The sequence below is a fragment of the Micrasema longulum genome, unplaced genomic scaffold, assembly GCF_059751315.1.
Source record: "Micrasema longulum isolate JH-2025_06_02 unplaced genomic scaffold, ASM5975131v1 h1tg000037l, whole genome shotgun sequence".
Lineage (NCBI taxonomy): Eukaryota > Metazoa > Arthropoda > Insecta > Trichoptera > Brachycentridae > Micrasema > Micrasema longulum.
Genome location: NW_028277244.1, coordinates 284776 through 310629, shown reverse-complemented (window position 1 = coordinate 310629; position 25854 = coordinate 284776). Strand labels below are relative to the sequence as shown.

General features: G+C 31.2%; 1 protein-coding gene across 2 annotated transcripts in view; it reads left to right on the top strand.

Moving 5' to 3' along the window:
• The window catches only part of LOC148285385 (acid phosphatase type 7), a 35991-nt gene extending 11611 nt beyond the window's left edge, over positions 1-24380 (top strand). Inside the window, exons 3-10 of one of the 2 annotated variants that reach the window (XM_088225555.1) lie at positions 3677-3798; positions 4439-4623; positions 5691-5891; positions 9808-9932; positions 19747-19882; positions 20537-20598; positions 22096-22187; positions 23680-24380. In XM_088225555.1, coding sequence (XP_088081681.1) covers positions 3677-3798; positions 4439-4623; positions 5691-5891; positions 9808-9932; positions 19747-19882; positions 20537-20598; positions 22096-22187; positions 23680-23790 — 1034 coding nt within the window. In that variant the 3' untranslated portion in view covers positions 23791-24380. Of the gene's footprint in view, positions 1-3676; positions 3799-4438; positions 4624-5690; positions 5892-9611; positions 9737-9807; positions 9933-19746; positions 19883-20536; positions 20599-22095; positions 22188-23679 lie in introns of both variants that reach the window. The other variant, XM_088225546.1, reaches the window with a different exon arrangement.
• The last annotated feature ends 1474 nt before the right edge of the window (positions 24381-25854 follow it).

Sequence of the window (25854 nt, the reverse complement as noted above, 5' to 3'; positions counted from 1 at the left end):
TACCTACATATTACGCAAAGTTATTAATTGTTGTTAGTTTGTTGGGTTATTGGTTAAAATTATTTTGATTAAAAATAAGTAGGTATTGCGTCTTCTGTTGCCAGCAGGTGAAACTGGAGCTGGAGAGATGAAGTTGTTTTTACACAAAAACATAGAAAAAGAATCCGCGTACCTGTATATACTTTTTTTTTATACGCCTCCACTTATTTGCGAGATTACTTATATATATGTATGTACATGCAGGTACAAATTATGAAAAAAATTAAAGCTTACCTATAAAAAAAGTCACCGTTCGCCACTGGTATATTCTTCACATGTGTTTATATGAGGGTGTAGCATGTATGTGTTTTCTCTCTAGACCATAGGTTCCCAAAGTTGACTGGGCTCCGATCCATCTAACAAAAATTTCCAATCCCGGGACCCACCTCTTAGCTGTCTCAGAGAAAAGAGGGCATAAATATTGGTAATGCTCAGATTCCCTAGTGGCGAGTCGTCGGGTCGAGAACTACTTAATGCTGTCTTATTTGTTCGAATTGAAGTGTTACCAATATTTATTTATTTATGCTTTATAAAGCTAGTTCATAACATCTTAAGAACTAATATAAACTTTTAATAATATTACAGTTTTTTTATCAAAATTTTTCAATAACATATTTTTTCAAATTATTTTTAAATTTTTCGATTTTTTCTATTTCCTTTATTTCTTCGGGTAACTCATTGTACAGCTTCAATGCCTTGTTTTAGTTATAAATTTTATTTAAATAATTAATTAATTTTTAAATTTAGATTTAAATAACTCCCTAGGGAGGAAATACAGCCTGTCTGCAATCATTTGGACATACATAAAACATTGTTGAATTTCAATGATAAAATGTGCAATAAATATTAATGTGTGAATAAATACTTTTTCTATGCATAATGATTTGCAGTCTATTGTAATTTTAAATGATAATTAAAATGGGTTGTAACACGCGATTGTGTGTCGTAATATTTGTCAATGATTATTGTAGAACGATTTATTTATAAATATTTTATTAAATGTCTTCTGCATTATTGACCCAGATTATTGCACTTATTATTGTTTACTCATAAAGTGTAATCTGGAGTGTGTATATAGGAGATTATCTACAAAGTAGAGAGCATTCCTTTCATTTTAAAAATGAAACATATTGTTTGTTTAAACTTTGTATTATGTATTGCAAAGTTAGCTTAAGAAGTATATAATATTATGTACTTCTGGATTACCTTCCTTTGCCATAAAGATAATTTTTAATGATAATATTTAGTAATCATTTTTTTGAAATAATACAAAAAGCCTATTAGGAAGTATGCTTGAATGTGAATATTCAGTTCATTTTTTTATTTACAAACCTTTTAATATAATGTGGTTCTAAATATTAGATTTTGCCGGGAGATAGACCCTGGTATTAAAACACGGTTGTCAACCTTGCCACACATTACACCACGAAGCAGAGTTATTGATCAAGTTTATCATAATACGTTTTTTTCTTTAGCAGAATATGGAAGATATTGTTTGTTATTCCCGATAGTAGGTCGTACAATTATATAAATCAGTATGGTAAATTTGTATTACGCACAGAGATAACAAATGTATTATTTATAAAAACTTTACACGACGTTTCAAGATATAAAATTTAATCGCGTGATCCGTCATTATAAACATGGATCATGTAAATATTATTTATGTAAATTAATTTATTACATCAGATTGGAGTACATTTTAGAGAATGGAGTATGGAATTCTAGGCATATACATAAGGCCTGTAAATGCCTCATCATTAGCTACTTTAAGCCTCCCTGACAGTCAGACACCTTTATGTCAGGGCGCTTCTAATTAACTTCTGGTTTTTAATAAAGAATAGAACCTTACAAAATAATTAAACATGATTTGCAGCAAGCATTAACTTTAGGGTACCGCAAAGTAGAACTGCATTTTTTCAGAGGCATTTCTGACATGACATGTCTGTCAGTTTCAATGCAAATAAGAAGATGGTGAGCAGGTGGATAAAACGTAGAGCTTTTTTAAATTTCTATCAGTTTTTTTCCTTTTACATGATATTTGATCTGTTTTAATTATACCTCGTTATTTTTTTTCAATTATATATATTTATTTATTTATTATACGGCACAAGTGCCTTTTACAATAAAAAATATACAAAATAATGAGTTACTTAGTTATTCAAAAATTTAACTACAGTATTAAAACATGGGTATAAAAAGAAAATGAAAAATAACAAGAAATATATATATATCTATGTGTGTCAGCATACAAAAGATATAAAAACTATAACTTTTGACAGGGTTGAAATCAGACGAGAGTGCAAATCTGAGACAGGTATAATTGATAAGATTAAGAAAGGGCCACTGAGATGATTTGGTTATGCAGAACGGATCGATGTGGAAAGAATGGTAAAACAGAAATATATGGTGAGAATGAACGGTATCGTGGTATGATCAGATAAACCAAAATCTTAAGTCTGGTCATGTCAAAAGCGGACACAACCGAAGGGCATGTATTATTATTATTTATTATTTAAATCTTAAAGTAGGGCACACATATCATACATATTGTTATGTGTGTTCTAATAATAACATTGAAAATATATTTAATTTATAAATTGTTTATCACATATGTCTTGACCATTATTTTAAATTTTGATATGTTTTTTTCTTCATAAATATTTTTTTCCATTTCGTAATACTTTTTAATTGCTTTAAATAAAATTGAATTTTGTGACTTTGCCTTTTTCCTAAATGGAAGTCTAATTTTGTTCTTTTCTCTAGTATTGTGATCGTGTTCATGCTGGTTCCGATCAATTTTTTTCCAAAATTCTGTTTTTTTCTTAGAGTTTATAATTTTATGAACAAATATCATTGTATTGTAAAATATTCTTTGTTTATATGTTAATAATTTCATTTCATTTACCATCGACTTTACCCTCGTATATCTGTTTTTTTTAAAATGATTCTAAAGGCTTTATTTTGTAATACAGTTAGTTTATCTATGTTTTCTTTGTTTGATAAAAATAAAATGCTACTACAGTAGTTAACGTGTGGTTCAATAATTGCTTTGTAAATAGTTTTGCAGGAGTCCTTATCAATAAATCTTCTGATCCTTCCCAAAATTGATATTTTTTTGCAATCTTATTTATTACCATCTTAGCGTTTTGGTGAAATGTAAGTTTTGAATCCAACATTACACCTAAATATTTAATTTCAGTGACTTCATTAAGTTTTTCATTTTCTATTACAATTGATGGTGTAATTTCTATTCTTTTGTTTCCTATATTCATATATTTAGTTTTGTTAACATTTAATTTTAATTTATTAATTTTTAGCCACAGTGATAAACTATTAAGATCATGATTTAGTCTGTCCATAATTGTTTTATAATTGTTTGTATGACAAGATGTACGAATATAGAAGAAGCTAGGAGTGGCGGTCCATCCTCTCTACCTATCCCTACGGGGAAGTGGTATGATGGTACTACTACCATCATGCCAGTAGCAATGAAAAAATACAGAATTCCTAGCTAGTCAGTACCTGAAACAAAGAATCTCTGTACATTGTAAAAAAAGTTAAATAAACATTAAACATGTTTATTTTGTGCTACGAAGTACAATATAATAATTTTAAATACATGTTTTATTTACAGAGTACCATTGCGGAAGCTCCTTGGGCTGGTCTCCTTCATTCTGGTTCAAAACTGTTCCCGATGGCGATAAATGGAGCCCAACCCTGGCTATATTCGGAGACATGGGAAATGAGAATGCCCAGGTAATTAAAATTACCATTAAATTGTAATGGACCAAGAGATCTAATTACAGTTAGGGTTCAAATAAAAAAAAAAATAACAGGACAATATCATTATTATTAGAGAGGATTTTTTTAAATAAAATAAATAAAAAACAGTCAGGATTACAAAACATGTGGAGTAAAAAATATGTTGACAATTATTTTTTTAGGGCCTTTTATAACCTTATATTATCTTTTATGAGAATTAATTAAAAGGTAATAAAAAAAATTTGTTCACAATCATATCTTTTTTATTGCTTTGTTGCTATATTGCTTTGTCCAACAGACCATTTTTAACAAAATTGAGTTGAGTGTGCAGGAGTCCTGAGAAAGTCTTTATATATAATATTAAAATTTTGAAAAATATTTTAAAAATTGTTGAAGGGGTTTTTTTTAACGAATTTTGTCTTCATTATTTAGTAGAAAAAAATTTTAAAGCTCGATTTCTGTAGATTTGTGTTTTGGTCTGTTGGACAAAAACTAACTGAAGTGACGAAATAAAATATTAATTGTATTTTTTTGATAAATATAAAAAACCCTGTCTATAACTCTGTTGGGCAGTATTGATGTAAAGCGGTGTTGTAGTACTACGATTGAAGGGTTAATTGTTTATTATTTTCAGTCTCTAAGCCGTCTACAAAACGAGGCCCAAAAGGGGATGTATGATGCAGTTATCCACGTAGGAGACTTCGCCTATGACATGGACTCTGAAAATGCCCATATTGGAGATGCCTTCATGCGACAAGTGGAACCCTTAGCGGCGTATCTTCCTTACATGGTGTGTCCAGGAAATCATGAGGAAAAATAGTAAGTGTTGCATCCGCTTTAATCCCCATACATTTCGCATATTGCTATCCTATTCCTAAGACATTGTTACTCATTATTGCCTCCTCTAGCATATGAAATAGGTTTTATATCTATCGCATTCGGCATATTGCATAGGGGAATACTATTCTGATATCTCGTCAGCCACCTGAGCCTTCCCCATGCCCTGAGATCCCTAAATTTGCCACCCCCCTCTCAAGCTCTAGAAGTCTAGAGTATTCCTGGTCGTCTTCCTACCATTTTGCTTACTCCTCTTTCTGGGTACTCTCTGGTTAAGACATCTATTCAGGGCTCCCCTAGCTTATCAACCTGCTTTCCATGTTTGTAACTCTTTGGTACAATAGTATGCCTTGGCTCTCACCCCTGTAAGATCATGTTATACTGATCTGCCACTGCCCACCAGGCTGCTTACCTCATTTGTTTCACCAGGTTCTTTGTGACAAAATATAACTTGATTAACCCGGATCCTAGTAGTTGACCCTATCTACTCGGTTAAGTACTAATGCTGGCTTTCTGGCCCTTTTGTAAACTTCCGAATACCGTGCGAGAAATCAGATAACAGATACAGAAAGCTCGGCTGGCCGAAGTACTACGTGTTCTTTTACTTTGGCCACTCGGAGCCATGAATCACCCCGTGCTGAGAAACAAAAACTCCGCCGCCTCTCAATCTGTAAAGTCAGTGCTTGTCAACCTGTGTAACCTATGACAGTGAATTTGCTTACATTTTTTCAATACCTACTCTTTCATTTTGCTTCCGAAAACCGTCATTTGCTGCACTTTAATTCAGAAAACTTCTATAAAATCCGTCTTTTGAATTCTTGAAATGCACTTGATGGTACATTGATGTTTTTTTCAATTTAATAGCATTTTTGTTTCACATGTTTCATCATAAAAAAGTACTCAAAATAGTTTTTCTCAATAACATGCATTTTTACATATTGTGGAAATTAGTAGACGCCTCATATGTTTTGCTATAGATAGACTGGTAATCTATTTTTTATTAGAGTTTTGGGATTTTCTAAATAAAATAATATTTGTATTTATTTCAGCAATTTCAGTAACTATCGTAACAGATTTTCAATGCCAGGAGGGCAGGAGAGCATGATGTACAGTTTCAATTTGGGTCCGGTGCATTTTATCTCTATTTCTACCGAGTTTTACTATTTCCTCAACTACGGGATAAAGCAGCTAGTTCTACAGTACGAGTGGCTGGAAGCTGATCTCCAAGAAGCTAACAAGTTTGAAAACAGGTAATGAATGAAACAATGAACTAATCTTAAAATTTGTGGCTACCCAACAGAAAATATGATGCGTATGGATTCTTTTAATTTTACTTTCAATGCTAACTTTTTCGATTAAGAGCTGTAACCTCTTAATCACATTTGTTTTGATTTATTTATTTTGAATCTTTAAGTAGGGAACACATAAACATATTCTTATGTGTGCTCTAATAACATTTAAAAATTTCAACTGAAACTATGTGAAACATACAAATGTGTTTGAAATTCTCAATATAGTTTGTGAAATAACTTGTGTTACTCAAAGTCATAACAAAATAAAAATGACATAAAAGGCCTTACAGGATTATGATTTATTATTATCATTGCCAGGACCTGTGTTAAGCTCTCAGAGTAATAATGCGCCAGACACTCTGAGGTTAAGCCCGTATTCTGTGGGCCAGGAAATGGTAAAAGATCATGTTCAATCATTTTCGGGCCATTTCATATGCTGTTTCTGGGATTGAAAATTGCATGTAAGCATGCGCGGTAAGATTTTTTCGTCATCATGGCAGATTCAGAGTTGACAGACAATGCGACTACTGACAACTAATAATATATTTTCTTGCGATCAACATCAGTTTCTAAAATAACACGGATCGTGAACCTTATTTGAAATCTGTATTTCTAGAAAAGAAAGGCGAGCATACTTACTTACTTTTCTTGGCAAGCATGAAGTGAAACAAATAAGACCCAGTAAAAATAAAATGTCACAAGTAACAGCAAATACACTTTGACAGTTAACAGTATCACAGGCGTGGGATGTGTCAAGCACATTATATATCTTGGTTAATTTTATTTGTAGAAAAATAAGTGTAATTTTATTTGTGAAAAATAAAAGTGTTTTAATTTCTCTGAATTTGACGTCACATTATTCATTGGATTGAATCTTGCACAAGATCTTGTACCATTTTCTGACGCATTTAATACGAGATTTATTTTTATTTGAATTAAGAATTTCGAATTCGAGACTAAAGCAACTCGAAGCAAACCTTTTTCAATTCAAACCTTCTTCAATTCTAACCTATGTAAAAATTACTGTGGTGTTTTTTATAGATATTTTTATTTTCCACAACACTAGAGTTTAATAGCTGTTTTTATACACACTCATTCGAAATTACAGCTATAATCAGATTCCTTAGCAATTTTAATTATAGGCTATTTAACTCTGCAGGGATTGGTAATGAGAAAGACCCAAGTTTGAGACCTGTTGGCGTGAGTTACTTTTCTTATCAAGTAATGAATAATTGGAATATTTAATATCAAAATTATTTATTTCAGATTTTTAAATTTGTAGAACTGAAATTGGAATCTGTCATCTTGTAAAATACCAAAATAAACATTTAGATTAATACAAATTATTTAAAAATAAAATTAAAATAAACATGACATTTTAATTTAAAAAAAACATAATTATTTAAATAAATGTACATACATACATATAAAACTTTATCCGCCTGTTTTAGACAATTTATACACCGCCATTTTTGTGAAAATCACCTCAAGGGCGCTGTACAAAAAATATGGTTAGTTTTATTGCTAACACACATCGAATCTCGGGTTCGATTCCTATTTAGGTTCAACATGGAATTTCAACTTTAAATAATTTATTTTGATTCGTGATGTTTAATGATTTCTCACCCTTCATATTATATTTCCTGTACAATTGGTGCGAAGGGCACTGTAGTGTTACCTTTATCATTTATTGTATAGAGGTAAGATGATAGTATATATGTCAGTAACCAGCCCGGTACTACATTTTATCTTAAAGTGAAAAATTATTTAACCTACACAATTAAATTTATTTGTTAAATCGGTCCCTGTAACCATATACCAGATTATTTTTTGTATGTGTTCAATCAATTTTTCTAAATAAAAAAGCTTATAATTACTAAATCTCTTTATGGATAACTATATGGTATTCAAAATCTACTATTAATACTCCGCAAAACTGGTACAATTGGCCCCTTTTTGAATAAGGAAATATGGAAGCCCTGGCATGAACTTTGTGATTTTCCATGTTAAATTATATAAATATGTTATTAATTTGTGTAAAATCACTAAAATACATTTAACACATTGACTGGTTTCAGAATATGAGTTTATTTATAAGCTTTTTGGCAAAGGAAGTCATGTTCTGAAACCGGTTGGCATTTTAAATTTATTTTGATGATTTTACATAAACTTAATACATAGTTAGATGATATGATTGTTTAATTATACAGTTTTCATTTAAACTAGCCTTTGTCATTTAAGCAGTGCCTACTACTGCCTACTCTCTACTAGATTATTATAAAAATATTAACTTTAAATAAATCTTGTCTTTGTCGAGATATGTACGAGGTATATCCAGAAAGTAATTTCCTTTTGAAACGTTACAGAAAAATAAATTATTGTGAAAACTTTGTAGGCACTTATCATAGTACGCCACAAGCTTTTGTATTACCTCTTTATAAAAGGGTGCCGCCCTCTTCGTAAAAAGGGACACCCACAGTGTTCGTCGTCTTGCACATCATCACAAACTGATGTCACTGTGTCGGTAGGCGAAGCTTTGTGCAACGCGTTAGAAATTTCAAAATTTGTCTCGTATGGTTCTAAAAATATAATTTCTGAAGGTGTATGTGTGAGTGAACTTTCTGTCTAGGGGTTTCCAAGGTTTTGCTAAACGTTTATGAAAATAATAAACTTGACAACCTCAAAGATCTGTTGATAAATGTGGACTGATTTAATGTTCTTCGCACTAAGGGAATGAATTACAGACCTTATCTGAAAAGTGGCGGGATTCAAAATTTTATTTGGCATTTAAAACTAGTGCCATGAAGCGTACACGACAATTAGCTAACTCATAATGGCGTCGACTCCTCAATAAATTAGGGTAAGAGTGCATACGTTTCGAAGAAAATCTACTCTTATTCAGGCAGAAGAAAACTTGTCAAAATCCGGTACTCCCCAAACACTAGAATCGGAGGTCGTGCTTTTGCCGTTGCCAGCCCCTCTGCCTGGAACCAATTGCCTTCAAACTTATGAATCATCGACAGTCACAGTCGGTTAAGATCCCAACTAAAATCTCACTTCTTTAGTTTATCACACCTTCAATTTTAAATCAGAAAATATAATATGTCACTTTAGCTTAGTTAGAATGCGAGTGTACATATACAATTGTAAAGCACCCTTGAGGTGATTTCTCACAAAAATGGCGCTATATAAATCAGCCAAATATATAAAAAAAAATTTAGAGAAAAAAAAAAAGTGTTTTTATGATTTACCCAAATATTTAATTTTGAGGGCCATTTTCAACAAGTTGTAAATAACTCACTGTTAGAAAATGGGAATCGAGTTGGGGTAGAATGGGATTTGAACCACGGACTTGAGTGACAGCTGTGAGTCCGTGACATTAGGCACGGGACCACAATCCGATTCTTATTATTATTATTATTAGTAGTGCTGTGATGACAAGAAATTAAAACGAAAATTACTTTCTGGGTCTACCTCGTTTTTGGTGTATTTTTACTTTTTTATAATTTAAAACATAAAAAAAGAATGTGCCAAGAACATTTTACATTGCTATTTTGTTGGAATGCTTTAAGGGTTAATTAAATCCAATTGTCTACAAAACTTAAAGTACATAGTTGCAAGATATTGAATTTAACCTAACCTAAAAAGAATGTGAATATGGCGTCCACAACCTTGCAGAGAGAAACAGCCTTGGATCGTAGTGTACGGTCACCGTCCGATGTATTGTAGCAACTTGAACCAAGACGACTGCACGCACCACGAGACAATAACTCGCGTCGGGTTGCCATTTTCCCATTCATTCGGTGAGTCACCTTTGTCCGTTTCCTTGTTAATAAAGCGCGCCATTTTGCGCTGGTTTGCTCTCCGTTTCCAGGAAGCTCCGACCGTGGATTGTGGTATTCGGCCACCGCCCGATGTACTGCAGTAACTTAAACATTAACGATTGTACCCACCACGAGACATTAACTCGAGTTGGCTTGCCTTTCATACACTGGTTTGGTAAGGTGCTAGTACTAACAGTTCATGCTGATTGTTTGTGATGAATGCCTCGCTAACTCCCACACTCTGTGTTTACCCCTTCTCTTTTAATGTACAATCATCCCCAATATTCGCTCGATCAAAAAAAATAGCAACATTTACTCATTTCGACTCCTTCCTCCTAAACTTTTGAACTCAACAAAACACTTAATTTGAAATGTTTCTCTTAATTTTGTAGTTATGACTCAAATTATAAGTTACCAATTCTTTCGCAGCACAATTAAGTTTTCTGGGTTTTTAGAACTCTCAAGTCATGAAAATCTAGAAATTAACTCCATTCCTTTGCAACTTCATTTTTTTTACGTGTCAATTTTTTTACCACTTTTATTTACATGCGAGCAGTCAGTTTTTGAAAATATAGATAGTAAAAAATTAATTTAATTAAAAAATTGATTATACTGTAAAAAATAATGTATTAAATAATATGATACATAGTACTGATTCAAATTTAGCAGTTTTGACACTGAAATGATTTATTTAAATTAAACTGTATTTGAGGGGATAAGTGTACATTAAAATTTTGCTTTGTATAAATTGTTAAAGCTTTCTCATTTTCATTTAATTAACAGAGCATTATCACATACAATATTTTTCTGCATTTTTAGGTGACACGATTCTCTAAGGAAAATGCCGTATTTAAATACATGTTTTTTATTTCTTTCCTTAAATTTTCTTCGTAGTGGACCGGCTATAAGATTGACAATACTAACCGTTTACTAATCATAAAATCGTACAATTTAAAATAACATTGTAGAATATTTAGATACGTAAAAATGTTCCCAATCTACCCCATTCTACGAATTATTAATTATCGATGTGCTCGCTCTCATTACAAAATGCAATGGTGTTCTTGCAACAATTTTCATTTAAACTTCTGATTCTCTGATCGCGTACTGTAGAGAGAGCTCGGCTTATCAGATAGTCGATAACGAGTAGATTGCGCCAATCCAGAATACCCTTTGGACTAACTGTTATATATTGGGTAAATAACTGTTATGTATGGGGAAAATGTTATAACAACTATTTCAGTATGGTATGAACTTTAATAAGTTTAAATAAATTAGATTTCAGTATTTTCTTTCACACAGGAAAAAAAGTTTCACATTAATTTTTGTAATTACAGCACTTTGAAATGAAATTGAGTTTTTGTAATATGAATTGCAGGAGCTGTTTTTTTTTAACCATTGTAATCCTGTTTAAAAATGGCATTCACTTGATAATAATAATACGCCTTTTTGGGAAAACATTCCAAAATAGTTATACCTTTTGAAAGCATTTTTAAAATAATCTTACAACACCAAAATGCTCTGTACGATGAATAGATGTACACTCTAAATCTATTTGACTTAAAATTATATAAAGTTGTTTATTTAATATAGAGTATCATATCACGGCTGATGATCATGAAATTAACACCAATAGCTCAATCACAAGTAACTATCAACGTGTTTAAAAACATGCTAAGCATTTGAGCGATCACAATGAACAATAATGAACATGCTTAAGTTATCGCAGTCATACGTCAACGCGTGTGTTATCTCTAAGTCAACAATCATGTTGATTTGGTTTTTGTTTTACTCATAAATAAATACAGTTCATTGGAGAAAAATCGGCGTTTACTTTAAAAAATAATATAATATATTGCGTTTGCAAAATAGTAAGGAGTATCTAATACAAAAAAGTGAAAATTAAATTACAATTAATATGGCGACTGCTTTTCTTCTTACACCGGTAAAATTGAAATATGTTATAGCGTAGCAGGATTATACGTCGCAAAATGTAAATATTTCGACATTTAATATTAGGTGTTCACGGATGTTGCATTGTGATCGCGAATACGATAAACAACCATGGTGAGAAATTGTTATCACGTCGGTAGTTATTTGTGATTGAGCTACTGCCCATTAAATTTTGAAATATCACTATTATAATGTGATTTGATTCTCTTTAGTTTCGCTTTGTGTTCCACCCTAATCAATGCTTTAGTTACACAAGATGTGATTGCAAAATACACCATTTGAGGTTTTGTCTGTAAATATTTTGTTCGCTGCAATCGCAATTTATTTCACATCATTGTTTTTATTTAGCAATAGTGAGTACATTCCCCTATGGATTAAAATTAATTAGAAATATAAACTAATCCATTTTCACCAATCTTTTCGTTTGGATAATTTGTCCTTATATCAATATGTTCGCAGATGTACAGTTATTTGAATAATATAAATATCATTAAACTAGTCAAGGCGATGGGAATAAGTTAAAAAACTATTGAACCCAATTGAAAATTAAATTGAAGAATACTAATTTTTTTTTGCTTAGTTTATTCGAAAAAATATTATCTTATTAAGGTTAAAAAAATATAAATTTAATATTTTCCAATTTCCAGATGTAAAACATAAAATTGTACCGGTTTTTTTAATGTTTTTATTTTGCTCAAATACACAGAAAAAAATTTGTTTTACCACTACGGAAAGTCTGTCACAATAGATCTACGCAGGTCGCACTGACATCGGTAGCTTATATATCACTTTGGAGATCGACATCTTTCACATTAGTGAAACTATGTTTAAGAGGCAAATACTCTTGCTATTAGAGAGTATTATACCTTAATAATGTCGGACCATTGCTCAAGGGTTCTTGGTTTGAAATAAAGTTCTAATTTAACGTCTTAAATTCTTTGTTATTTGTTATGTTACTTTGTGAATAAATAATTTGAATTTGAATAATGTAGCACTGACCTCCATCTGCTTTGGAAAGTGATACAAATAAATAAATGGTGTAGTTCTAGTTCTGTATGACATTGTAAGATGATAGTTAAAACCTTTCATTGTTCAATTTCATTATTATGAAAGTAGCATAAGAGTGCCAAAATGTCTCCTAATTCAAATATGTAATAAACTTGACTAGTCAGTCTGGTAAAGTCAAGACATTTTTACCAAAGTTAATATATCGCGGGGTAATTACTCGACCAGGTAACTTCAAAATTACTAATTGCCTATTTGTAGCATTCATGGAAGAAGGTGTTTGTAATGGGTAATTTAAAAATGCTGATTTTGAAGTTACCAAGTTGGAGTAACTACCCCACAATATGAAAGTTTCTATCTTTACATTGAATGGTGTCACTGCTGAAGATTTTAAAGAAACACATGGCAGCCCTGTTAGTTACTTCTAAATCCACTTCAAAGATAACTATGTTAACCTCGTGGGATTATGAAGAAACAAAAATTTATACAGAAAATGATACTCAATATAGGTTTATTAGTTCAATAATATTTTTTATTCAATGGTAATATATATATAGTACAGGTAAACGTCGTTTTACGCCGGGGTTCGTTCCGAGAGACACCGACGTAAAAAAATCGGTGTAAAATGAACACAAGTATAATGTAAGATGTGAGGTTAGGTTCCGTGTCAAAATTCTAAGAAAAATCTAACATGTTTATTTAATACATATCCTATATATATTCAAAATAAATTATAAATGTATTTAATAGATGCAGTTTAAATTAGTTAACAAAATAAATAATAATCTTTTGATATAAATAATTTATATAATAAATAATTGTTTATAATAAATACTAACTCACCAGTTTGTCAGTACTAAATTAAATTCTCACACTTTTTTGAAAAAAGCAACCAATTTCATTTGCTTTGATTTTTGCTTCCTCTCTTGTAGAATCATAGCATAATCTACAAATATTCTTTTAATTTTCAAAATATGTAATAAAATAAAAAATATAATCATACCTTTTTATTTTTCTCAAAAACAAAACGAAAACTCACTCGGAAACAATTTCACACTCACAATAGACTGCCCGCGTACATGGTAATATAATAAAACAATGTGTAAAAGTGTGTCTGCTATTAGAATCGCGGCACCTACTGTCGTCTGGTGTCGGCCGAATCGGGGAATCCCACGCCGGCACCAACCGTCGTAATTGTAAATCGGCGTAAATTGAACCGGCGCAAAACGACATTAATGCATTCAATTGGGCACTCATGAGTTTAAAGCTGAGTTTATCAAATATTTAATAGGTTCCTAGATTCTAACGACAAGTATGATCAATAGGTAAAATATTATATCGTGGGGTAGTTACTACAACTAGGCAACTTATAATATTTATTTTGTTTAAGAATTTAAATTTGGTGGCTTTCTGTCGGTTTATTCCACATGAGTTTTTTTATTGAATCAAGATATGTGTACAAGAATCACTGAACAGATAGTCTCCAAAGCAACTCTGGCGATGCCTTCAATCAGTTCCTGCATAGCGGAGGCAATTCATACAGGCGCTACTGCTATTGATTTTGCCACCTTTTTTATAATAAGGTTGAAAAAATCAGACTTTCGTCCAGTAACTTCGAAATCAGCTTTTTTGAGTTATCCACTAAAAACACATGTTTGTATCTCCCTCCATGAATGATACAAATAAGCAAGTCGTGATTCATTAAAATCATATGATAATTTAAATGGATGACTTGTCTAATTGTACCATTCATGGAGAAGGATAAAAAAAAGTGTTTTTAGTGGGTAACTCAAATGCTGATTGTGTAGTATTCATCATTATTCCCTTTCCGACCCTAATGGTGCCTAGGGCACTGCATCGGTACACCAATCGCAGCGTATCTTGATCATTTTGTTACATGAAGGTAAGATGATCAGTCTTATGCTTCAGATACAAGTCCAGGGATTATGAAATATTATTTTGTGAAAACACCTTTTTAAATAAATATTTCGCATCAACCATGTCGGGAATCGAACCCGAGACCTCTCGCTTGGTAGGCAAACGCGCTGACCATTACACCACAAGGCCGACTAAATTAGTAATTACCCCGTGATATATATACCTACATTAGCATCAACATTTTTGCCCAGGAAAAGATTATGAATTTCAACAGAAAAATTGAGTAAGAGTGATTTGGTTGAGTAGTGAAAATAATATTATATTTGAGGGTAATTGAAGCAAACTTGAAAATCTCCATTGAAGGAGATATTTGCGAAAAACTTTAAAAGAAGAATTGTGAGATTTCTATTTATGCTTTGTTCCATGATTAAGTCTTTCATTTGTAATATCTCTTCACTTAGGGCTGTAATACGTTCGCTTAAATTAATTATCATTTCAGTATTTGCACGCGTCATCTTTCTTCGTAGTAAATACGCTACGTAGTAATACGACGGCAGTCAGCTGTTCCTTATCAGTTGTAGGTGGCGATTTATTTACACTCGTAATTCGCGCACCTTTTAGAATTGTGATCACAACTAGATTGAATATAACAAAAAACACTAATAGTAAAGCAGAATAATAAAGGATTCTCAATTTTAGTTAATTTATTTACTAATTTTGATAATTTAATAACACATATATTAAAAAAAACATCGACTTCACTTAAGCGAATATGGGAACTGTACCTTCTCTACCAGCTGTGTTTGAAAATGAACTCAATGGAGAATGCTAAGTTTGCGGTGTCAAGTAGTATAATTGAAATCTGTTTTTGCAAGATTTAGAGACGGTTTTGAATTACGCTATTATTTAGGTAAGTAGGTTTTTATGTATAGTTTATTTTGGTATCAATAACTAATTTTCCATTTTTGGTGAAGATTTTTAAGTTTGTTTCCTATCATTTATTTATTAACAGATGAAAGATAAAAAATGATAATATAGTAAAAGGACGAATCAGGACAGTGCAATACAATAATACTATGATGTAATATCGTTGGTCGGCGTGCATTAACGCCAATGTACAATTTTGGCAAAAGTAATATTTTTATATGGGGAGATTTTTATCTCTAATTGGATGTTCCCTAATCATCTGGTACACGTGGGACCGATAGTAGGTGAACCTTTTGAAGAAGGACAGTACCGCGGATCGGAGTAAATAATGTTTTAGAATTTATTTTAAAAACAATTTTTACCATCTCCTGGAAAAAGTTGATTTAGTAGGTTGGCGGTAATGCACCATGTTAAAAGTAAATATAATACGTAACCAGAAAGTAGAATGTTTAGTAAAATAAAATAAATAAAACAACTTTTTTTGACAACCTTCTTTGTCAAGGTTTACGTAAAGTTACGTAAACCTTGACAAAGAAGCTTGTTTGCTTTGAAACTGGTCGGTGAAAAATAAAAATTAGTGGTTAAAAACAAAGTTGTTTTATTTATTTTATTATAATGAATAACTACAAAGTTAGTGCTTCAAATATAAACTTTATAGAATGTTTAGTAGTAATAACAAAAACAATGTAGTATAATAAATATGAATATTAGTGACAACAGCTTATAAAGAATACGAAAATCTTTAAAAGAAATCAATATTTTTTAAAAAGACTTACACAAATTGGATGGCAATATGTAATAGTGAAATTATTAGTATTCAGTATAAAAATTCAAAAGAGAAAATAGGGGTAGTCAAAAGAAAGCATAAATTAATAAACTTATAAATAAATTATATAAGTTATTTTACAGCTACCCTGAATTTAAATCATAATTCCTTTTACCCATGTAATTATACGTTTTTTTGCTTTTATGATATTGCATTTACCTAAGTAATTCTTACGCATGGGTCGATGTAAGCATGAAACTATTACCCTGAAAATGTACAAAAATACATGTAATTATTTAACAATTAATCATTTATTCATTTGATTACTCCATTGTACAATACATAGTTTAGTACATAATAGCATTCACGAACTTTTAAAACAATGTTCGCTTGATTTGTGTTTCTAGAACATATCCAATTCTCACAGTCGCATGATAAAAAACAAGATTTCAATAAGTTTAGTAAGTGAAAATAAGTTAGTCATGTCAATCCAGTAATGCCTCAAAAAATCACAAAATCACAAGTCAGATGGAGAACATTTTAGATATGGAAACATGGAAGTCCAGGCATTTATTTACAGGGCTTATGACCTACCATTGGCTGGTTTCTGTGGCTGTACACTTTATACACTGTGTAACATTCACCGTTCTGCTTATGTTAAAACATCTGCACTATGGAAACCACCTTTAAAATCAGTGTTTTTTCACGTCCACCCAGCCACTCCACTAAAACCAACAGATATAGAAATATGGATGTTAAAACATAGGCAGAATGGTGAATGTTACACAGTGTGTAAAGTGGCTACTTAAACCAGCCAATGACAGGTCATAAGTCCTGTAAATACCTGGACTTCTATATTTCCTTCTCTTTATCTCTGTTGTATATTTATCTTTATAACTCCCAGTGAAATACAGTCTATTGTCTACAAACATTTAGGCTAACTCAAAATATTGTTGATAAATACATATGCCGAGTTATTTATCTTTAAAATTTTCTAATTAATTTGCCATCTCTCATGCTAATATTATAGCTGAACACATTTTGGAAGAAACTTGACCGTGGCGCTAGTGTCAAAATGGAAGATATTGCTACTGTCACGATTTTATTTTCTCCATTTTCAAGAATTTAATTAGATTTACTCCGTTGTCATTTGGGAGGTACAAACAGTTATTATTAGTTACGGGATTGTATTATGAAGAATAAAACATAAATAAATTTGCTAGCATGTCCTGTGATTTCAATACAGCATAAAGAAATAAAATATATTTACTATCCATAGTATTAGCTGGAATTTTTTTAGCGTGTTATTTTATGAAAATGTGCAACAAAATACAGTTCCGTAGAATTCAGAATAGTCCGGAAACCTAATACGCGCATCAAACAGAAGGCGAATAAACTACTCTTAAAGGAGTAGTTTTACGTTTTGATCCATTTCTTTGTAGACGTCGCTCAGTACGCAACTCCCAATTTGAATTCAACTACGCCGTGTTGTGTCGTTTTAAAGTGTAGAAATACTGCTGGGATCTTAAAGAAACGGGTTGGGATTACATTTCATGTGTAAGTAGCAAATGCATTACTTAAAAATTTAATTAATTTTCCATCTGTCAGATTACAAAGAAAACGGAATAGACATTTTGTTAGTGTTGCCAGGGTAGTCAAATTTTATACGCTACTTTACTGATCTAATGAGGGAACTTGAAAATTGAACCTCTTGGACTAAACAACACCGTGGTGGACATTTGACCGACATTATCTTTGAGACATAAAATATTATTTAGCATGACATAAAAATATCCGTTTTATGTAAAAAAAAAATTGTTTTATTTTTTAAGTTCAAAGTTCATTAATTTAAGTATCCATTAATTATCTACTCTGTTGTGTCAATCAATGTTTTCAATAAATAAATAAATATTTTTCGCAATCTGGCAACATTACGCGGGGACTTCAAGCATGCGCGTGGCGAAAGTGGGTTTTTTCCCTATGTATTAAAATATGATTCTACGCTCCTTCTGGACTATTCTTTATTCTATGTACAGTCCTTTCAAATATTGAATATCCTTTGCTTTTGTGTGCGTAATAAGTTTTCATATAAATCATTCCATTGTGTCTACTAATGCAAACAAAATTTGCATGTTAACTTGGTTTACCAACAGGCGCCAACACATAGAGTTATTTAATATTAGAACGAGCTGTAAATATATTAACATTTCAACAGTATACGATATTTACAAGTATACTATTACATTGAGTAAAACACAGACAAAAACAGCAAAAAAAAATCAGCATATTAAATAAAGAATGTTTTTAAAAAAATATATATATTTATTTATACTTTTACATTGTTTGTATTCTTTTTTTTATACAGAATAATGTTCCCTCACTGGGGTGTCCCGTGCCGAGGGAAACATTTTACAAAATGTGAAACATGCCTGAGATTAGCTATTTAACAAAGTTAACGTAATAATAATAATGATAAAAAATGTAATTAATCCAATCAACCTAATTATAATTAACATAATAAACAATAAAAAACAAAAACATTCATAAAAAACATAACCAATTTATATAGACCAATTAAAAAAATCTCATAAACAGTGCATACATTTTACCTATTTGGCTTGATCTACTCATCGATCCGTGCGTATTTTTATGGCTGAAAACAACGCAGAAAACCTAAATTTACCAATGAAAAAAGAAATGTTAAGAAAATTGCATGAGATACAAACATTTTTTCCCTAAAAATTTGAAATGTTTTATAAATGGCATTGCTAAAAAAAATCTAAAATAATGTACCTGTCATCGCGTCAATTCTTTCTTCAAGCTTATATGCAATTTTTCAGGGCCATACTGCAGACGAAGATTTTTTATGGTGTACTTTTAAAAATTCTCTTATTAATTTTTTGGGAAATTCCATTTTTTAATTTGAAAATTTAGAAATTTGAAACGTTTTTGACTTTTCCATCTTCTCCATTTTCAAATTATAATAACTTTTTTTTTCATAATAAAAGTTTTGAAAAAAAAATTGATCATGATTTAAAAAAAAGTTTTTCCATGAGGAACGTTCCTCTGTTTCGCAGTCTGGCCCTGAAACACCGCATAAAGGTTTTGTGAGGGATTTTTCGCCTTTTCTCCTTTACAGTAGGTTATTTATTTATTTATTTTATTTTATTTATAAATAAACATTTCTACCCACTAACACTTCTTAAAACCTTTCACATCGTAATTAATAATATAGAGTTCAAAACGCAAACAACAATCAGAACGATCAAACGTCAACTATCGGCATGGAGGGTTACCACCATGATTCTTCCGAAATGTGTTCTATGCACCACTGGATGCAGATAGGGAAAAGATGATGATTATTTGGATATTAATATTTATTATAAACAGTTTTTCTCACTGAAGATTTGTGTAATGATTTAAACAGTTCTTGAGATAATTTTAAGACGTGCATTTGTAGGTTTGGAAGAGTTATTCTACAGTTATGGAGTCGACTTGGAAATATGGGCTCACGAGCATTCCTACGAGCGTCTATGGCCCATATATGATTACACCGTCTACAATGGATCCTATGAACATCCCTACGTCAATCCTCAGTAAGTTAAGACATTTAATAATATCATTAGTATGCATCTAGTCAGCAGGCGTGCTTTGCATTATTTTTAATTTTCTCATCTATCCATCTACTTTTTGGTGAAGTTTTTATAGCAATATAGTAGGGCCTCTGTAATCCGGACAGCTAAAAAACAGAACCTTGCGAAATATGTGGAAATAAATATTGTGGTCTGTAATATTTAATAGTAATAAACATGTATGTTTAATTTTAGAAATTTCTTTAATTATCAAAAGACACCCTCGACAATATTAATAATAGTGAATAATAAACATGTAGGAAGGCTGCGTCTTTGAAATTAAGCTAAAAAAACAGAAATGTGACACTCGACATAAGTGAAATGCATACCCCGTGAACACCCTCACCTCATCCATCTGGATTACCACGATCATTGGATAAGTGAGGATCCGGACTAGCGAGGCCCTACTGTATTTTGTACTTGTGCGATTGATCATTCTTTTGAAACAATAATTTTGAAAAACATTTACATGTAAATGAATTAATATTGAAATGTAATTGCCTGGCTTAGAATTAGGTATGTACCTGTATAAGCTGGGCAATGTTTCAAAGAAAAAATTGTAAAAATAATTACAATTTCGGAATTGGATGGTAATTGTCAATTTCAAAATGTTTTCAGAGCACCTGTCCATATAATTACTGGATCTGCCGGATGCAAAGAGGGACGTGAACCATTTGTTGGTGAGTTTGATGCATATTCAATTTTTCATTTTAGCTCAAGGTTTTGATAATGTTGCTTCAGAGTTTATAAAGGTGGGTGGTGAAATAATTTTTGTATAGCTGTATAACTTTTTTAACCCATGTTTAGATGAGGAATACACTCCTCTAAATTGGAGGACGGATGTTGTTATTTATTTATTTAATTTTACAATACGCCCAAGGGGCATTTACAAAAAATATACAGGTAAGTACAAACATAGTGCGTAAAAATTTAAAAGATAAACAATGCTTTTTTGTATACATTTAGAAACAATAAGAAGCATACTGCCATGCAAAATAAAAAGTGAAACTTTACATAGTAAAAAAGACAAAAAAAAATTAAATGGATATAATAAAAGTAATTGAATTAAAAAGCAAATTGTAAATAACTTGTAAAGAATTCAAACAAAAAAGTAAATACATTTTCATATACTTATAAGTATAAAAAAATGGTATCAACAAATTATTGTTAAAAACAAATAATGAAAATTAGTTAACAGTAAGTATATATGTGAAAATAATATAATATACGGTCCACAAAAATATTTGATAAATTAATATCAGAAAGAGATAAGATAATAATAATACACATCAAAAACAGAGAAAGAATTGTATGAAAAAGAAAGTTTTATTACGACATTAATAATTTGTTTCAAACAGTGCATTTAAGAACGTTTTAAAATTGATAATTGTCGTAGTAAAAATGTCTATTTCACAAGTAAATTTGTTGGCCAAGGAATGTAATTGCGGAATCGGAGAGTGTCGTGCATAGTCAGTACCCACGTATGTACTCTATGCCTCTATATAAGGAAAGCCTCTAGAGTGGAATGTGGAAATTAGCCTTTTAAGCGCTGAAAAGAAAAGCGTTCCCCTGTGATTGGTGGCGCCTGTCTACACCCAACTGAAGGGTTATATGTCTGAGATAAAACAATACTACTTAAATGCTCTTCGTGATGCTTGGCAATTGAGATGGGAATCTCCTCCATGAGGAGGGTAAACTTTATTTTTTTCTCCTCAATCCGTCAGCGCTTAAAGTCTTCTTGGATTATACCTGATCACTAAATAACCCGGTTTTTATCAAGTCATGGTAAATTTAATGATAAATAATTTGTTTTGAATATTGTGAATTCCCCTTCGTACTGCTGCGGATATCTTAATCATGATTCAGAATACATCCTGTGGTTTTGTTCCTTTCCCTTTCTCTATAAATACCGAATGGAACTTCTCGTGTTGGATATCAGGATCTGGCGGCTTCCAAAAAGAATTTCGAGGGTTTTAAAAAGTTTTGTTATTATTTTAGCGAATTCATCATCAGTTCTATCACAGACAGTGAAGAATTCATTTCCCTCTTTTCTCAATAACAACAAAGCACATATTATGGATTACTTTTAATACTGGATTACCTTCTTTCAACATTTGTAAACAGATAATGGATTAAATATATTATTAAATAAATATAATGTATTGTATTTATTTTAGTTAAAGCTCCCGAGTGGTCTGCCTTCCACAGTCAAGATTATGGATATACCAGGATGAAGGCTATGAATGCTACTCATTTGTATATGGAACAGGTACTTGTTATTAATAGTTTATTTATTAACGGACATTGTCTGTTTATACAATTTATAGGATTTGAATATTACAATAAAAGAATAGTTAAAAATATTTTTAAAAAAGAAAAGAAGCATTGACAAACATGAGGGACATCAAGACAAGATCTGGACTATTTATTTAGTGCTTGTTTAAATCGCTGTAAACTTAAACCAAAAAAGTCCAGATCTTGTCTTGAGTTAACAATACGACAAAGACGTATTATGTTTAATTTTCAGTCCCAATTACAGCGCAAAATACCCAGGCTTGAGAAAAATCTCATTAAATTTTTGTGTTCTTGATTGAATCGAACTCAGAACCTTCCGTGCAAGATTCAGGTGTTTTAGCCATGGAAATTGCCCGAGGTGCAGCTGTAAAATGATAAATAAATAATCAATCAAAACAAAAGTAAAGTGAAACAAATTTTAACCAGTTTTGCAATAACATACATGTACATACTATGAATGTTAGTTTCAAACAAAGTTTATACTGTTATAGAAAATCGTGTAATGAGAAAAAAAAAACTATATTGTGAAGCTGGTTTAGTACAACGTTGTTGGATATCCACCACCGCTTAAGACAAATTAGACCACTTTAGAGGAGAGAGAAAAAAAATGTTTTTCTTATTTTTTATCCATAGAATTAAGAATAGTCCAGAAACCGCATACGCACATCAAGCAGAAGGCGACTCAACTACTCGTAAATGAGTAGGTTTACGTTTTGACCCATTAGTTTCTTTGAAGACGTCGCTCCGTACGCAACTCCTGATTTGAATTTAACAATGCCGTGTTGTGTCCTTTTAAAGTGTACAAATACTGTTAGGATCTTAAAGAAACAGGATGCGATCACATTTCACGTGTAATTAGCAAATTAATGTGTATATAACAAATGCATTAGTTAAAAATTGAATTATTTTTCCATCTGTCAGATTGTCGAAGAAACAAAATGGAAATTTCGTTAGTGTTGCCAGGGTAGTAAATTTTTTACCCTACTTTGCTCATCTAATGAAAGAATCAATGAAAATTGGATCTCTGATTAAACAACTCAGTGGTGGACATTTGACTGACATTATCTTCAAAACATAAAATATTATTTAACATGATATAAAAATATCCGTTTTCTGAAAAATAAAATTTGTTTTATATTTTAAGTTTAAAGTTCATTAATTCAATTACTCCTATTAAATGACCCTTTACTTATCTACTCTGTTGTGTCAATCAATATTTACGCGTGCACAATAAAATTTTAGAGAAATTAACAGATTGATTTTTTTACCTTATATTTGTGTTATGATTTTTTTTCCCACCAAGCAACATTACGCTGCGACCTCACAAATGCGCGCGGCGAAAGTAGAGCATAGTGGGGGAATTATTGGACACAGTCCGATGTATTCAAATATGATTCTACGCTCCTTCTGGACTATTCTTAATTCTATGTTTTTATCACAATCCATAAAATGTATGTTCTTTACAGGTGTCTGATGACAAGGAAGGAGAAGTGATCGATTCGTTCTGGCTTGTGAAAGAAAAACATGGAAAATATCCTGAAAGAAAGTTTAAGGGAAAAAGAATCAATAAATTTTAAATTCGTAGTTTCCAAATATTTTCTTGCCTTTACCTTTAACTGTACATACTATTGTATCTTATTGGGAGTGCGAAGTCCCCGTAAGAATTTTATTGTTCCATGTCATATTGATGGTAATTAGATACTAGTTTTTTAATATAGAATATATTTTAATATTGGATGGAAAAAGTATATACATATTTTGGATTGTAAATAAATTATGTGAGTACGAGTCAGAAAACTCAGACTGATGTTGACTTTTATCATTAATTCGGAACGGGAAAGGTTATCAATCAAAGGAATAGAGGGTAAAATTAGCACATTTGTACCATTTTGAGAGTTGGGCGTCGAGCGTTGATCTAAGCATATTGGGATATGCCATGCAAAGTTGAAATCAAAACACGCATGTTTAAATTGTTTATAATATGTTATGATACAGGTTCACACGTGTCAAAAATAAATATCATTCTTAGTTATGTTGGCAACATCAAAAAATTTATATGGTAAAAATCTGTGTTTGACAGTTTAGGCGGGAAAATCTTAAACCTGTCAAAAAAAATTATTCATGTTTGTGATGTTGCAATATACCTAACTCGAGTACGCCTTATTAATAAGATTGATAGAAATAAAAATAAACAAAGCATGACAGTGATTTTATGCATATTTTGTGGCAAATTAGTTCAAGTTTTTAGTTTTTTATGAGAAGTAAATTAAATTAAAAATGGTTATATGCCTACTGTCATAGAATTATAATAGCTGACAATTACATCAAACTGAAGGTTAGATGATCAGTCTTATGCTTCAGGTGCCAGTCCAGGGACTATGAAATATTCTAGTGTAAAAACACATTTTTACACTAGAATATTTCATGTCAACAATGTCAGGAATCAAATCAGAGACCTCTTGCATGGTAGGCGAATCCGCTGACCACTACACCACGAGGCTGATTAAATTTATGAATGCTTTGTGAATTCAAGAATGCTAAAATACTTTGCCTCGTGATAATTTGTTTATTAATATGATTTACATGATATTATCCCAATATTCTTATGTCAACAAAATTAGCACGGAAAAGAGTAGGTACTGAAAATACAATAGCGCTATTATAAATCATCAAAATAATCATTGGACGAAATCAATTAATCAAATAAATATGCGTGTAATCAAATCGAACTATTTTTGGTACTATAAATAATGTGAAGCTTTTTTTCAAAGCATCTTATCGAAATTCTAAGACTAAACATGTCATGTGTTTTGTAAACTATAAGCTCGCGGACGTCCTTTAAGCTAAATTGCGGCTTGTTTTATTTTTTAATTAATGAAAAAGATGCGCAGATAGACGCTATTTATTTTCACACCAAAACAGAGAGTCGCTTGGTTTAAAATTTGAATTAGAAGATTTTGTCATTTGTAATTTTTCCATTCAATGAGTGTACCCAAGTATGGCGTGAATATATCGTCATACATACTGTTGATTTTGAGATTATTTTACAATTTGATCTCATCAAGATATTGCCATTATGCCCACATACCTGTATAATACTTTTTGACAAAGGTGTCTACATAACGCTATTTTCTTGTAACGCCGTGTAAAACATTTTTAGAAGTTTGCCATAGAAGAATTGATTTGAAGCAAGTCAAAATTACATAATTGTATGTTTTAAAAACAAATAAAAAACTTGCTAATATATAAATGTTTGGTTGGATAAATGCTTTACCCATTTGAATTAGTTTTAAGTGCTATAAGCGTTTTCCACTTGAGTATTTTCATAAATAATGCAAGATTTTAGTCCTAAAACTAGAAAAACCGGCCAACTGTATTTTAGTAGAACATGTAATATTGTCAATCGACATAATTGAACGATTCAGTGGTGCAAAGAATGTAATTTGATCAGGCGGGTGAACGATCATCAAGATCTTGATTATTATGGTGTAAGGATGTCTTTCTTTACAAATCAGCTAAAGAATCTGTATAGTTAGCCTATGCTTTTTACTTAATCTAAAAAATCTATCATCTGTCTTTGCTGCTTATTTCTGTTCCTTATATTTTTTTATTCCTTTGTAAAAATTTCTTTTAATTGTAAT